Source organism: Arachis hypogaea, chromosome 2 (assembly GCF_003086295.3).
Source record: "Arachis hypogaea cultivar Tifrunner chromosome 2, arahy.Tifrunner.gnm2.J5K5, whole genome shotgun sequence".
Lineage (NCBI taxonomy): Eukaryota > Viridiplantae > Streptophyta > Magnoliopsida > Fabales > Fabaceae > Arachis > Arachis hypogaea.
Genome location: NC_092037.1, coordinates 23,670,717 through 23,686,607, shown reverse-complemented (window position 1 = coordinate 23,686,607; position 15,891 = coordinate 23,670,717). Strand labels below are relative to the sequence as shown.

Below are 15,891 nucleotides of genomic sequence, written 5' to 3'. Positions count from 1 at the left end.
GAGGTTTAATAAAAAAAAACACAAAATAAAACTAAGGATAACGTGTAAAACGATGCACAATACAAATTATACTAAAGTTATCTTTATTTGAATTCATCATTTTTTTCTTCTAGTTCATCCTCTTCTTCTAAGGTAACTTTCTGATTATCGAACTCATCTTCTTCTTTTTCGTCTGCATCTACCTCCTTTCCTTTTTGTTTTTAGTCTTCTTTTGATGGTAGTATGTCGTCGTTTATCTTAAAATGAATAATATCATCGTTCATAAAAATTGATCTAAATGTAATTAGATCACGAGTATTAATCATTAATATTGATTACATCAAATACTATTTTATTGTATATGTCTTGATTACTCTCTCAATTTACTTTTTTCATGTTTATTTTTCTAACCACTCTAACCCTCTTTGATCGACTCTCATCTATTATTTTTCTAACCACTCTAACCCTCTTTGATCGACTCTCATCTATTAAAATTCGGTGCAGATCAATTGATTTTTTACTCATCAATTTTTCTATGTTCAATATATTTGTGTTATGGAAATTGTGTATGGAATTTGATCATTTAACTACTCCCGTCGTTTTTTTCTTCCTTTTGTCCTTTTACTTTATACCGTTAATCTTGATTCCCTTTTATTATTGTGTTATTTATTTTTTTCTTCATCTATTTATAACATCATGTTGACATCATCTTATTCATCTATTATTATAAATTAATTAAAAAGAATTCCGCAACTCTTTAAATTTGAACTTGGCACCATGAAGAAAGTTTGTGCACTAATTTTCACCAAGTTATTACGCATTCACCTAAACACATGCATACATACATTATACATATACATTTACATACATATTATAATCCATTCAACCACTTTAATGACTATTATGCTTAAATAAAAAATATATAATATATATTTTTTAATATTTTTAAATTTTATTCTTTATATTTTTTAAGAAATATTCTTGTAAAAAATAATATATCATCATAATTAAAAATATATATTATTATAATTTAATATACTTTATAAATATATAAATTAACCAATGATGGAAATTAGAAAATAATTGGGATATCAATTAAATTATTTTTTTAATATTCTTAAGGTTATATTCTAAATTTAATTATGAGCATTGATTAAATTTAATTTTCATAACAAAAATGATAATAATATAAAATAAATATTTTTTGATAAAATTGTTAGAATATAATGTTACTTCTCGTCAATTGTGTTGATGAATTTAATTATTAAAATAATAAAAATAAATAATATATATTAAAGAAGACCAATAAAATTAAATGCACAAATAATAATAGATAAAATATAACTGTTAAGAACAGATAATATAAGGTGTTAATCTTTTTCTTATAACTGTTTTATTTTTTGCATTCAGTTAGCCATTTTATTCTTGTGAAAAATTTATTGATGGCGACTTCAAATCTCAGCACGATTCTCGAGCGAAGACGTTGCGATAATAACCAAATTCAATCAAGTTACTACGATAGTTTAAGAATCAATAATTGAAATTTTTGTAGAAGAAAAAGAAAGAGAAGGAGAAAAGGATTGATTGAAATTGTTATAAAAATAGTTTATTTACCTAACATTTTTTATTTACTAAAACCAAATGAAATATCACTTTTTTTTTTTGGTACTTCTCCTAAACTTAGTTCTGATTTTGTTGGCACTATATATGGGTTTGCTTGGAAAGCCTTTTATAAAAATACTTTTTAAGTGATATTTTTTTAAAAGACTTTTTAAAAAAGCAAAATATTTTATATTTGAATATCTCATATAGAAAAATTATTTCATTTAATAATTATATTTGATATAATAATATAAAAATATTTTTTGTTAATTTGTTATGATAAAAATCGTTTTTAAGTAAAATAAATCTTATAAAGAACGTAAATTATAGTTTTTAAAAAATATTTTTTAAAAAAATGTTTAGTATTTTTTTTATTATTAAAATTTTGTCAAATATGCTTTAAAATGAAAATAAACATTTATATATTTTGTTGTCATTGTAAACAAAATATGTGTATCCTACAAACGAGTTACATACAAATTTTTTATACAATTATCTTATTTATAAACTAGATAAATAACATATTTTTTGTTAGTTAGCAATGTAAACGCACTATATATATAGATAAATTCTACTCAATTTTCTTTTAAATAAAAGGTAAGTTGTCCTCCATAATAAATCTAATCATTATTGAATGAAATGATTATATCATGAAGATGATTAATATTAACTCTTAATTTAACTTGAATTTTGACAACCAAATTAATTAATTATAGTAAAATCACTTAAACTTCATAATTACAAAATCACACAATTCTTATATCAACTCTATTAATAATTATGGAATTCACCCTTACTCAATCAACACCTTATCTACTTTTTTTATTCTAAATTTGTGATTGGGTCTATTGATTTTTCTTTTCATTTGTTGTTTTTAGTTTTTTAGTTTTTTTTAGTATTGTTAGATCTAATTAAGATATATATATATATATATATATATATATATATATATATATATATATATATATATATATATATATATATATATGTGTGTGTGTGTGTGGTTTTAAAATAAATTATAAAATAAGATCTCTTTTGTAATTTTTAAATTTAAAATAACTTTCTTTTAGCATTTTTAGACTCTTTGGTTACGTTTATTTGTGTGAACATGATAGAATATGATAATGAGACAAAAACAGTAGAATAGAACATTACAAATTATTTTTTATGTATTGTGTTTGGATATATTGTACACGACACTAACGTAAAATTTAATATTATGTTTAGATATACGTAGATAATACTAAAATATTATATAAAATAACTAAAATAAATATATCTCTCATATCCTCCTCTTTCTCCCATTGTTTCTCACTCCTTTCTTGCCGCTTAACCGTTTGCTATACCTACTAAATTTTGGTTATGCTAATTTAATCTCTCTTGTCCAATTCAACATTTAAAACTTTCTGGTTACAATTTATTTTTGTATTTCTTTAATTTTTTGTTTTTTTACTTTTAATTTTTTTTGTGTAAGTTGGAGATTTAATAGGTGGTCGATTTGGTTTTTTTATCCCAATTGAAAGAAAAAGATGAACACAATAAAAAAAATAAACATAAAAAATATGATACCTGTCTGTACTTTTTGAGTACTTTTCTGACCTACCTCTCTAAAAATGATGATGCAGAAAAAAATTTAAAAAAAGGGATAATTATTTATGGATAAATTTTTTTAATTAAAAATTCGTATTTTTTTTTTGTGACTATTAAAAATTCGTATTTACCATCCTAAATCCTGTATTTATCATTATATCTTTCGTTTAAAAGTGGATACAAAAATAAAAAAAAAATTGTCTTACTGTATTCAATGTCCATATCTTTCTATTTAAACACTTTTTAGATATTTAGTATCTGTATATTTGTGTCCTCTCCACAAAAATAAATACAATCTTTATGACTTCATTAATGAACTAACTATTGCAAAATCCACCTTAAATATTTAGTTATTGTTTTGTTATTGCTACTCCAACAGAGTAGAAGTAGATACTAGGCATTCACTCAATGAGTTGACTCAGTGGGTAGACGACCCTGATGAAATGGAAGAGTTGTAAAAACATTATCCAAAGGAATTGGATATCGTTACACAAGTGGCATGATCCTAGTGGAGGAAATGATTTTGAGTCACGCTTCTGTGTGGATCAGATTCCAACCAAAATCTACCTTCTTTCCGAGCCTCACAATATTATTTTCGCTTCCTTTGTCATCACACTCATCAACCATTACCACGGGAGAGATAGAAAGAGAGTGATGGCTAGTTGCAACATGGCATCAGCTGCATCTGGATTTGTGTTGTCAGCCGGCAAGACAATCTCTTCGTCTTCCTCTTCGAGCATCACTTCCATAGTGATGTTCCCTTCGAGGTTCAACAACAACAAAAGTGGTTCTTTTAATAGGCTTGTTGTGAGGGCTGAAGATGAAGGTGCTGCTGCATCTGCTGCACCTGCAACTGCAACACCACCAGTTGAAGGTGAAGCTGCTGCTACTGCTCCGAAACCAAAGCCACCTCCAATTGGCCCCAAGAGAGGAACTAAGGTTAGATTTTAGTTAATTAGTTATACTTTTGTTACGTAATTTAACGTTTAATTTCCTTTTTTTTGGTTACTCTTACTTTTTATTAAGTACTGTAATAAAAATTACAAAAGTACATGAAAGATTATAGATTATAAAAAATACTACTTCCATATTCAGTCGCCAAATCAATTATTATCTATTATTTTTAATATTTTGTATTTTAGAGTACATACTTTGGTGGATAATTTCTAGTGTATATGTAGCGCAGTAAAAATTAATGTTAGTGTTGAAATCGTTATATCCTATTTAATGATCAATTTAATTGAGTTGATAATCTGGCTTGAAAACTTCTTTGTTAAAACTTGAGTGATCTGTAGTGAAATTTTTTTATCTTTTCAAAGTCATGAAACTCTTCCCATGACAAGCTATTTAGGATAGTGGGATTGATGTAACAATTTTAGTACATAATCTCTAAGAGTTAAGATATTTAATCTATTATGAATCCACTTAGATGTTTATTGATTTTTGTGGCTTTGTTTGACATACGAGACTTTAATTTTTCACCTACAGATCAATGATGTAACTAATAATAACATGCGTCTAATTTTTATTTGTACTCATCATCAAAACAGGTAAAGATTCTTAGGAAAGAATCATACTGGTACAAAGGCTATGGTTCAGTTGTTGCCGTTGATCAGGTTATTACTATTCCTACCTCAAATTACACTCAAACTAACAATTAAAGCATGCTCGATTTGTATTTCTAATGAAATAAAAATTGAGTGACTGATATGATGATTAAGATTCGTTGACGATTAAAATTTGACTAAATTTTTTAGAAACTGAATTGGGTGTTACTCTAGAACGAAAATGTAATAATGTTTGTTAATTTGATCGGTTTCTCTTTGTGTTGTGTAGGACCCCAAGACTCGCTACCCTGTTGTGGTTAGATTCAACAAAGTTAACTATGCAAATGTATCAACAAACAACTATGCATTGGATGAAATTGAGGAAGTTGCATGATTCCATTTTAAGTTTGTAATTTTGACAATCGTCATCATGCTATTGCAGCTATTAGCGTAAGATTTTTCCATGTCAAAAGAAAAAAAAAATCTGTATCATATCTTCTCTTATACCCACTAATCCTTATAAATTACATTGTGTGCAATTGCTCATAATTTGAACTTGTTTTAAATTAGTACATATGCACATTAGTTTACAATCGATAATGAGTGTCATAATCCATTTTAAATTATAATTTGTAAAACAAAAATACTCACAAGATATGTACTGTCAAGACTTTGATTATCAGTTCACCATTAATAATTTGCAGAGACAATATTAAATTTAAAACTTTAAACTTTAGATAAAGAAAAATAATTAGAGTACTAAATTATCTTGCTATGTTTTAAGTTTAAATAAAAAAAAAGTTTCGAATTTTCATTTTTATCTTTGTGATATTTTAAAAAAATTAAATATATGTTTGAGTTTTTGCCCATTTAAAAATTAGAAAAATAACTGAAATAATGAATTAGAACTCCTAATTATTATTCTTACATAAATTTTGTTGAGGCATTTAATATACTTTTCCTTTTTTTATTTCAATTATTATATTTACCCATTTAATCTTCTCTTAGATATAGAACGTAAAAGTAAAGTATCCAAACTGACTTTTTTTTAATACACGTTGTTTCAAAATATTTTTAGTCATTCTACATCTCTAAAAACATTTTTACCTGCAGTATTATCTTCAATTCTTTGTGACATGATGACTCATCATCGCATATAAATATTGTTTACTAATATTTTAGCAATTTTTCCAATTTTGGAATCTCGAATATCTTTTTGGTATTAATCTAAAAAATCACTTTAAATTTTAACTCATTTGTCTATTGCTAAAATAAAGTTTACTCGTAATTTATAATGATTATGATTCACTCTTGTTGATAGTCATCCCATAGACTATGATAAAAAGTTAGTTTTTAAAATTGTAAAGAAAGTTCATAAGAGATATAAACACCTATTTCCTTCTCTTAATTCATACCATGATTTCTCAATTTAAATAGGTTTGTTGGATTCTAATAGTTTTGTCAACCAAAATTTATTTTTTACGGGGCGAAAACTAGTGCACTTCAGGTAAAGTAAAGAGTGCAGCACTCTTTAAAAGTTAACTTATTATCAAGAGTGATTAAGTAAATTAAATTTATTTATTATTATTATTATTTTTTTTTTGTTATGGGGTGAACAAACAAATCGATACTAACAAAAAAAACTAATTCGCTCGTTTAATAGAGGACTATCTTTACACAAAAAAAATACCCATAAAAATTTAATCCAATTCCTCCATTGTTCTGTTATTGTTGATGTGATGTCTTCAAGCATTTTCACTGTTTTGTTTACTAGTAGGTGTTTTTACTATTGTTTTGTCTAGCCACAGATTTTGACGCTCTTAAACCCACTCCTTTCCACCTCTACTATAAATGGACCTTCAAAGCCGAAAAAATTTTTGCCATAGAAAAGGAAGGTGCTGTCTGTCGCTACTGCTAGTTGGCTAACTCCAAACTGATTCTGTAGAAGAACCGGTCTCCATGAAGGCGCCATGATTCTCAAATGATGACACAGTCAAAGCACAAAAGACAGTTATAACAAATTCATTATCTTTTATTTCAAATTATCCTCAACTTGTACTTAATAGAATGAAAAATTAAAATATAATTTTATTTAAACAATTATCTGTATTATTTTTTATTAATTTATTCAAAAAATAATTAAATTTTGAAGCTAATTGGTATAAAATATTACAGATATAAAACTAAAAATTTTTTTATTTGTATAAGAATGAGCCTAATAAATAATTATTCTATTTAAATATAATTAAGAGTATTTATTTCTTTGTCAATGAGTTATAATTCAAATGACATAGTCTCTATATTCATCTAAAAGTTAGTAAAAAAAAAGAATACTTTTTTTATTAACTTTTTTAAACATTAATTATTTATTTTACATACTATATAAAAATATATGAATATAATATTTATTGAGTAGACACAGTTACGTAAAAAAAATTTTATTGTCATAGTATTTGAACCAAAGAAAAGAAAGTATTATTTTAAAAAAAAACTAACAATATATTTTTAATAATATTCTTAATACAAAATAATAAATTTTAAATATTTTTTAAATAATATATATTAACTAAAATAATATAATTATTCTAAATAATATATTATAAATATAGTAAAATGACATATTTCAATAAAAAAATTGTTAATAAAAAATTATATGAATTTTTGCTTCGCACAAAATAAAATTATTATATGTTTGTTTGTTTTTTATGTTATATATATAGTTTTTTTAATTAAATTAATATAATACAAAATATTTTATTATTCTATTCATATTTAATGTTTTAATTTTGTTTCTCACAAAATAAAATTATATATATATATATATATATATATATATATAACAAAAAAATTTTATCATTGTGTTTATATTTAATATTATAATTTTATTTCACACAAAACAAAATTTATTTAAATTTTAATATTATTTAAATTTTTTTCTAGATTTAGTACATGAATTTTTAACTTATTTTTTATGTATTATTTATTTTAATTCTAAAGTCCAATAATTTTTTTTACAGACATGTTGTTTTTAATATTTATATACTATTTTTTTATTTTGAACTTCAGCCCAATATCTGAGACCTATAAAAAAATTTTAAAATTTGTAAAAAATGATTAACCTGATTAACAGGTTACTTTTTTAAATCCGGACCATTCAAATAAAATATAACAAATGAAAAATTTAGATTTAATGAATTTACAAGGTGTGCAGCACTTCATACTTAATAAGGAGCGCTTAAGAATGAGCCTTTTTATGGGTACAAAACTAATTTCATTTTTATATTAATAGATTTGCCAACATTCGTAAATTTTATTATTTTTTTAACATTTTTTAATATGAGTTTCATTTATTTTTTTGTTATTATTAATATTTTTATTATTTTTTTATTTAATTATAAATCTTCTTATAATAATTCTTTGATAGAATATTTTTTTTGAAAAATTTAAAGCTAAAGCACAAAAATATATTTATAGATATTTTAACTAAAAAATTAAATATTTTTTTGTCATATTTGTTAAAATTCTAAGTTAAATATGAATATTATTTTTAAAATAGAATAAATATATTTTAAATGTTTTACATCTAAAAATAATATTCTATCAATATTAGAATTATTTAGATGAATAAATAATAGTGAATATAGAATTATTTAGGATAGATAGAACTAAGTACATTTTTTTATTAAAAATACAAATTTAAAAATATTATATTCAATTCTCAATAGTAAACCTCTTATTAAACCATTGTATGTTCAAAAGATTTTTAAAGAAATGAAATAATTTTAGGTATATAATTTTTTGTAAAAATTTATTTAATTCAAAATATTTATTGTCGTTGATTAAAAAGTAAATTGAAATGACAATTTAATATTTCTATACTTTTAAAATATTATTTATTTATTTATTTTTCTAGCATTTTTTATCATCCAATGATCACATTATATAATTTAATTCAATAAAATTATTTATCATCATTTGATTGAAAAAAAAATCTATTTTGTTTGAAAATTTTAGAATTTCTCAATCTCAAAATCATTCATTTTAAATCATTAAGAAATATAACTGAAAGCGCGGAAATGTCCTTTTATTCGAGAGCATGATTGAGGTCAGAGAGCTTGGCTCTTATTGTTCTTTGATCTTTGTCGATTAAAATCTTTTGTATCCTTGATAGAGCTTAATCACAGCTCCATTATGGAAAAAGAGTTACGGAGGCGAGTTTGATGTGTTGGAGGCCAAAATCTTGAAGTCATTATTTATATTTGAGTGTGAGAATAATTAAACCCTAAAACTCAAATAAAATAGTATCTATAATTTTAATCTCATTTATCCAAATCAAAAGTAATAATGACTTATTTAATTCAATATTTATGACAATAAATAAGATCACCATTATATAGGTCATTTAATGTGAAATTACTTAATTTGCGATTATAATTAATATATATTGCCCATAAATATATTAAGAAATAATAATTTCCTAACAATCTTTCGCTTGTGATCAAGGTTGCGAGAACCGGACCGGTCAATAAACCGGTGAGGTCACTGGTTCAATGGTTCACTGGTTCGACCGGAGTTCAACCGGTTTAATTAAATATTAAATAAAATTATTAAAAAACTTAAAATAATCTTAAATATATAAATTCAATGATCTCTAACTTAATAAAATTTAATATTTCACATAATAAATTATCCATTACTTAATATTAGAGGTTCACAAACAACTTCAAACATCAAAGTTTATAAGTAAACAAAAAATAAAAGTACATAATGACAAACCCATAATGTTCTACATTCAAAAGATACAATTACTAGCAAGTTTTCAACTAATCAAAGGTGTAACTCATCAAAAATCATAATTATCATTAAGTGTTCCAACATCTCCATCATAAACAGGTAATCCAAAGCCACCATCATCAGAAGTACCACCAAAAGAAGCTGTATTTGAAGAATCAGCAACATTAGGGAAATCCACATCAAGTTCCACATCTCCTCCATCTAATAAAATAAAATAGAAAACCAAGAAAAAATTAAAGTTACAACTTTACATCAGATATTGAGAGGAAATGAGACAAGTTTTGCTATTTCAATCACCTGTAGGATATGAAGGCATAGCATTATCCGTATAAATTAAATTTTCAGTTTGAGAATCTTGTGGCTGTGGGTTACTTTGTGATTGTTCCATCTATAACAATCAGAAAACCAAAGACCAGAAAACTTCAGACAACCATGAAAATAATCAAAATATTCATCATGAAGCAGAAAATGCAAAACAGAACAGAAGCAGGTAACAAGGTCACAGAAGCAACAATGCAAAACAGAAGCAGCTACCAGAAGCAGAAAAAAATATTCATCATGATTTGATTCATGAAGCAGTGAGCTAACAAAAGCAGCAATGCAAAACATATTCAAAATAAAAAACATCAATCCTGAAAATCAAGGGGGGCTCAGAAAATCAAAATCCAAAAGCAAGCATTGAACAGGCGGTAACAGAAGCAGCAATGCAAAACAGAACAGAAGCAGGTAACAAGGTCACAGAAGCAACAATGCAAAACAGAAGCAGCTACCAGAAGCAAAAAAAATATTCATCATGATTTGATTCATGAAGCAGTGAGCTAACAGAAGCAGCAATGCAAAACATATTCAAAATAAAAAACATCAATCCTGAACTCAGAAAATCAAAATCCAAAAGCAAGCATTGAACAGGCGGTAACAGAAGCAGCAATGCAAAACAGAACAGAAGCAGGTAACAAGGTCACAGAAGCAACAATGCAAAAAAACCCTAGCAGCTACCAGAAGCAGAAAAACATATTCATCATGATTTGATTCATGAAGCAGTGAGCTAACAGAAGCAGCAATGCAAAACATATTCAAAATAAATAACATCAATCCTGAAAATCAAGGGGGGCTCAGAAAATCAAAATCCAAAATCAAGCATAGAACAGGCGAGCACAGAACAAGATCAGAACCTCAGAAAATCAAAATCAAGAAGCATAGGTGAAAGAAGAGAGTCTTACCAAATTCAGAAGGAGGCGGGCTCGGCCGGTGGTCGTCGGCTGCTGTCGATGGTTGTGGGTGGCGACGAGGAGGCGGGCTCGGCCGGTGGTGGTCGCTGTTACTGTCGATGGTTGTGTGGGGCGACGAGGAGGCGGGCTCGGCCGGTGGTGAATTCGCAAACCATTGAACCGCAAAAAAACCGGACGGTTCTTCCGGTTCGCCGGTTAACCGCCGGTTCGACCGGTTTTTTGGCCGGTTTTTTGCCAGGCGGTTATTAGTGTTATCCGGACCGGTTAGGTGACCGGTTCCCGATTTTTCCGATTGTACCGGCCGGTCCGGTCCGGTTTTCAGAACCATGATACATATATATTTTTTTGAAATAATTACATCTTATAAATTTTATGTGCACATTTAAATGTTATTTTTCTGATTACTTTAATAATCTAGTCTGTCTCATATTAGTTATGAAATTACCGCAACTTTTCTTACATTAGTATCACAACGAAACCACGAGGATCGCCATACTAAAATACTCAACCACATATATCAAATTTTGATGAGAAAATTCAGAAATTACATGAAAAAATGATCTCATGCATGTCTATTTTCAACTGGTCCAACTTGAATAAAAATTCTATTTTATTTAGTGACAGACTCAAATAAAACTGCAACAGCAATGCCCGGACTCATGGCGACTAAGTGATGAGTCTGTGGAAGAAGAAGAGAAGAACTTAAGAGACTCACAATAAGAAAGAAAGAGAGAGAGGACTCAATCAACAGAAGAGAGGTGGCGACGAACTCAACAACGACAGTATAAGCAATGATTGTGACATGAGCTGCGAAGGAAGATTGGAGCTGAGAAGGGATAGGCGGCAATGGGCTCAGCAACAACAATAATGGGAGCTATGAGGTTTTTTGTGAAAAAGCCGAGAAGAAGACGACTCTGGGTGAGGATGACTGGGTAGAGTATAGACTGAATCTGTGATGTGAGGCAAATCTTAATTCCTAAAAAGTGTTTACATGTATATATCCGGGGCGGGTACACCCAAAACCCAACCATGTCCTGTCCTGAGCAAAATCTGCTCCCGAGTCGGATCAAGTTATTACCTCCCCAACCAGGTTTGGACAGGTTAGGTACTTGCGTATTTGGGTACTCCTGCCAAGTCTAACCACGTATTGATACTCCATTTATTAAGAGTTTACCGCTAGCCAATTAATTGCTACACACAAGGCGAGATTCTAACTCCTAATAATTGTTTAAGCAGACGAGTGAGATGATCACTCAACAAACTCAAATTGATTAAGACAAATACTAATTATAATATTAAAAATCCTGAGAGTTTGATTTTAATTATAATTTTTATAAAATATTTATAATAATTATTATTATATATTTTTTATTTAATTTTTAATAAATTTTTTTATATAATTTTATGTATTATCTATACATAATACAAAAATATACACTAATTCATGAGTAAAAATAAGGAAAATAGTAATTTATTCTATTAGAAGTTATTTTTTATCATCATTACTAAATTTTTATTTTATATTTTTACTTTAATTTGTTTATTTTCTTTCTTTTGATCCTGGGACTAGTCCAGAAATATTATCATAGAGACAATATTATATATAATATTAAAAAAATTAGACTATATTATATATATACTAAAATCAGCTACCAAAATCAGCCATCAATATAAAATACATGATAAAGTATAAATACACATTGAAAATAAATCAAACCATACATATATTTATATACAAATATATTGGTAACTAATTTTAGTGGCTGATTTTAGTGTATAAATAGCATTTTGTAAAAAATTATACAACAAATTATATAATATAAGATATATTACAAAAATAAATCAATAAATATTAAAAATAATTAATATTAAATTAGACTGAATTTTTATTTATACTAAATTAAATACTAAATAAATTTTTAAAAAAGCAAGGGAGGAAAGGGGAAGGAGGAGGAGAGCCTATGTCCGTCCCTGCTGGTACGGTAAAAGTCAAGATTTTGAGGGTGAGTAGAGAATATAGATGTCAAAAACAGTCAAGGAAAAATTGGAAAAAGTCGTGGAGATCAAATTTGTACGTCCACGTGTTCTGTGTAGGTGTTAACATTTGCGTAAGAAACAATTCATAAGATAAAGCTAAAATATAATATGCATATATCTTGGAGATCAAACCATAAAATTTTAACTGAACATCCCCAGTAGAGGGGGAGAAACAGAATAAGAAAAAGTAACTTCTAAAGAACTCTACCATCCATGCCATCTAGTAAGCCAGTCCAGATACCCTTCACTGGTGGTAATTGCGCAACCAAAGCATTCCAAGGAGGATAACCCACGCCACTGCCGCGAACACGACCATCTAGGCGTAGAGATAGGTACCTGAACAATGAAAGAAACAAACTTCTTATTGCAAAACTTTATTCTCAAACTCTGGATAACTTCACATTTCGAGTGAAATGGATTAAGAGTAGCAGCTAAAAGGGCATTGATGTGCAACTTTCTATTGCTAAAAAGTTTGATGAGGAAAATAAAACTTTGCTAAAAGGTAGTACTAAGTTACTTACACTGGAGATTCGGATGATACACCTGCCAACTTCTTTTGTTCATTTAACCACCTATATATAACATGTGAAAAAAATTTGTTAGAAAGAAACATAAAATGAAATTGAATTGCATATTTAGGGGAGTTTCTATCATTGTAAACATACTCAGACCACTCAGTGATGTAAACCGGAGCTAGCTGCCAGAGCCTCTTCCTTCTCTTGTTAAGCTCCTCATCACTCTCATCAAACTCCAAACAAGGCGAATTTCCATCTGTTACAAAAGGAACAACAAGCACTCCTCTGTCTATAAGACCTTCCGTGAATGGCAAGCTTCGCTTAAAAGACTCGGTTACAAATGATGCCGGTCCAGCGCAGATCACAAGACGAGCAATTCCTCTCAATGAGCTAACAGGTATGATCTTCTTGTCGTCCACACGGAGCTTAAGGCTTGACAGGCTTTCCTCTCGCGAGAGGCGAGCCTCTTGAGCATTCTTTGCTTTGTTCTCTCTCAAGTACAAGAAAGCAAAGATAGACACTGCTCCAATGTCAATGCCAAGTCCCTTTAGGATGTCACCAACCTGGGATGCTCTTGAGGGGTTAGCCAATGCGCCGAGCAGTTGTGTGGCCGCTATGAATCCCCCAAGAGAACCGCTTGCAATGAAAGCAATGTAAAAGAACATCCTAACAGCGCGAAACGGAGACAGAACTTCGCTCCTTATCTTGGCTGTAGAGCTGAAGAACAAATATGATTAATGATGAAGCATCATGACTGGCAAATAGAACCTGATGAAAAACAAACATTGCATAAAGAGGAGATCACATAAGAAGCTTAAAACTAAAACACTTCATTCATTTGAAAAGATTTTTCCAACTGCAGAAAATAGTATTGTTAATTTGATATTTGATAATATGATATATCGTATTGATAATGACCCTTTTTTTTGGGGGGTGAATGATACACATACTTCACTCATCTTGCCTATTTTCTGTTGTTCCCAATCTTATTTGTTTCTCTTAACTCTCAATCCCAAATTACGGAGTTAAACCCCAAAGTAGTCCTCAAATTTGATGCATACATTAAAATAGTCCTTGAGATCTGAGTTGCATCAATTACATTTCTGAGATTAGCAAAAATGCACTATGTTAATCCCTAACAGTTTGACAAATCTCTTGATAGAAAAGGGCCAAAGGACTAACATTCGCCGATCCCAAGAACGTAACTAATGTAATTGGAATCTCGGATATTATTTTAGTGCACACAACCAATGGTGATTCTACCATAATGAGAGCATGCCTCTATACTATTTGAGCACATAGGATCACCCACCAAAGTGCCCCTCACATTGGCGGCCATAATCAAACTCAGGAACTTGTGAGATTCGAGTCAGTTTCTTACCAACTACGTCAACCATCTTCAATTAATTTCAGATTTTGTTGTTACGGGTGATTGAAAAAGTCAGAACTTCAAAGCTTGAAAACCAAGTCTCTTTTATATTTTGGGCAAACATTCAAAACATTCACACTATATTGATAAAGGGAATGCCTTCAATTAATCACAGCCCAAAGATCTCATTACATGAATTGAAAAGTTGAGGGATAACTAAATTACTGTTAGAGAAAACTTGTGTGTCTTAATTCCTTAATCAGCATTCCAAATTTCTAATTAAAACACCTCGAAGTGGCAATATCCCTCGCCATTTAAATATTCTGAATAGTAAAATAAGAAAACAATAGCTTTTCACAAAAAAAGAAGGGGTTGCCACTTTCTGTTTGAAAATGGTAGCTTGCTGCAAGATTAAGTGCAAGAATAAGATAAAGGGTACCTGATTTCAGAAGAAGAAGGTTTATTAGCAGCACAACAAACAATAGTGGCAATGGAAGTAGAAGCTCTTTGGTCTGAACAAGACAAAGTGTTTCCATAGCTAACACCTCTGCCACAAAACATAAACTTAGTATGGTTTTTGGTGCTGAAGATGAGATTATTCAAAGGTTGTGGTGTGAGAGAGAGACACAAAGTGTTGGTGTTCGTAGGAACCAGTGAACCGAACGCCAAAGCCATGGTTCGGTTCGAAAACTAAATGATTCTCAGTCTGCCATGTCCAATAATGTCAAAGGTTGCAAAATTGAACTGAACTGAACTAACTGATTCTGAGGTCACCCATCTCCTTATTTTGCATGATTCTTGTATTGCCACGCTTACCTCACCCACACTATTCATATTTATCTTATTTTGGGGAGAAACTCATTTCAATTTTCAACACATAAAACAATTAGAGTATTGCGTTACGTGAAAGATTTTAGAATTGATAAAAAGGACCCCAACAAAAACATCATAATTTGACGGTTTGACATTTTTGTCAAATATTTATTCATGATTATTAGAATCCATCTGCTAATCGAATTGATTAGATTGTTGGTGTTGGGTCACTTGTTTATTGATTTAACTGGTGAATTATAAATTAAATCGATCCATTTAATCATAAATAATTATATATATATATATTTAATTTTTATAACAAGCGTTTTGTTTTAGTTATTTATATATTACATTAAATATTATTTTAAAATTTTAATAACTCATTAATTACTTTATACTTGCTATATCCTTTAAGT

The 15,891-nt window shown here is 28.4% G+C and overlaps 2 protein-coding genes across 3 annotated transcripts; one reads left to right on the top strand and one right to left on the bottom strand.

Annotated features, from left to right (window-relative positions):
- The first annotated feature begins 3,370 nt into the window (after positions 1-3,370).
- LOC112741622 (photosystem I reaction center subunit IV A, chloroplastic) lies at positions 3,371-5,267 on the top strand. Its single transcript, XM_025790657.2, has 3 exons — positions 3,371-4,110; positions 4,722-4,787; positions 5,008-5,267. The coding sequence occupies exons 1-3, from the start codon at positions 3,610-3,612 to the stop codon at positions 5,110-5,112; spliced, it is 672 nt and encodes a 223-aa protein (XP_025646442.2). The 5' UTR covers positions 3,371-3,609; the 3' UTR covers positions 5,113-5,267.
- A 7,518-nt stretch (positions 5,268-12,785) lies between these two features.
- On the bottom strand, positions 12,786-15,617 carry LOC112741616 (protein LOW PSII ACCUMULATION 1, chloroplastic). Of its 2 annotated transcripts, none has more exons than XM_025790638.3 (4): positions 15,102-15,617; positions 13,444-14,010; positions 13,300-13,350; positions 12,786-13,114 (listed from the first exon to the last, which is right to left on the bottom strand). In XM_025790638.3, the coding sequence occupies exons 1-4, from the start codon at positions 15,335-15,337 to the stop codon at positions 12,973-12,975; spliced, it is 996 nt and encodes a 331-aa protein (XP_025646423.1). In that variant the 5' UTR covers positions 15,338-15,617; the 3' UTR covers positions 12,786-12,972. The 2 variants fall into 2 exon arrangements, with proteins under 2 accessions (XP_025646423.1, XP_025646434.1); XM_025790649.3 differs by having other exon boundaries at positions 13,450-14,010; positions 15,102-15,614.
- Positions 15,618-15,891: the final 274 nt, after the last annotated feature.

What these genes read in the sequence shown, in the direction of transcription:
- LOC112741622 (XM_025790657.2), top strand. Translation starts at nt 3,610, where the DNA reads ATGAAATGGAAGAGTTGTAAAAACATTATCCAAAGGAATTGGATATCG. An exon ending in GCCCCAAGAGAGGAACTAAG is followed by an intron (nt 4,111 to 4,721) that starts GTTAGATTTTAG and finishes TCATCAAAACAG; the next exon opens with GTAAAGATTCTTAGGAAAGA. An exon ending in CAGTTGTTGCCGTTGATCAG is followed by an intron (nt 4,788 to 5,007) that starts GTTATTACTATT and finishes TGTGTTGTGTAG; the next exon opens with GACCCCAAGACTCGCTACCC.
- LOC112741616 (XM_025790638.3), bottom strand. Translation starts at nt 15,337, where the DNA reads ATGGCTTTGGCGTTCGGTTCACTGGTTCCTACGAACACCAACACTTTG. An exon ending in TACATCACTGAGTGGTCTGA is followed by an intron (nt 13,351 to 13,443) that starts GTATGTTTACAA and finishes TGTTATATATAG; the next exon opens with GTGGTTAAATGAACAAAAGA. An exon ending in GTATCATCCGAATCTCCAGT is followed by an intron (nt 13,115 to 13,299) that starts GTAAGTAACTTA and finishes TTCATTGTTCAG; the next exon opens with GTACCTATCTCTACGCCTAG.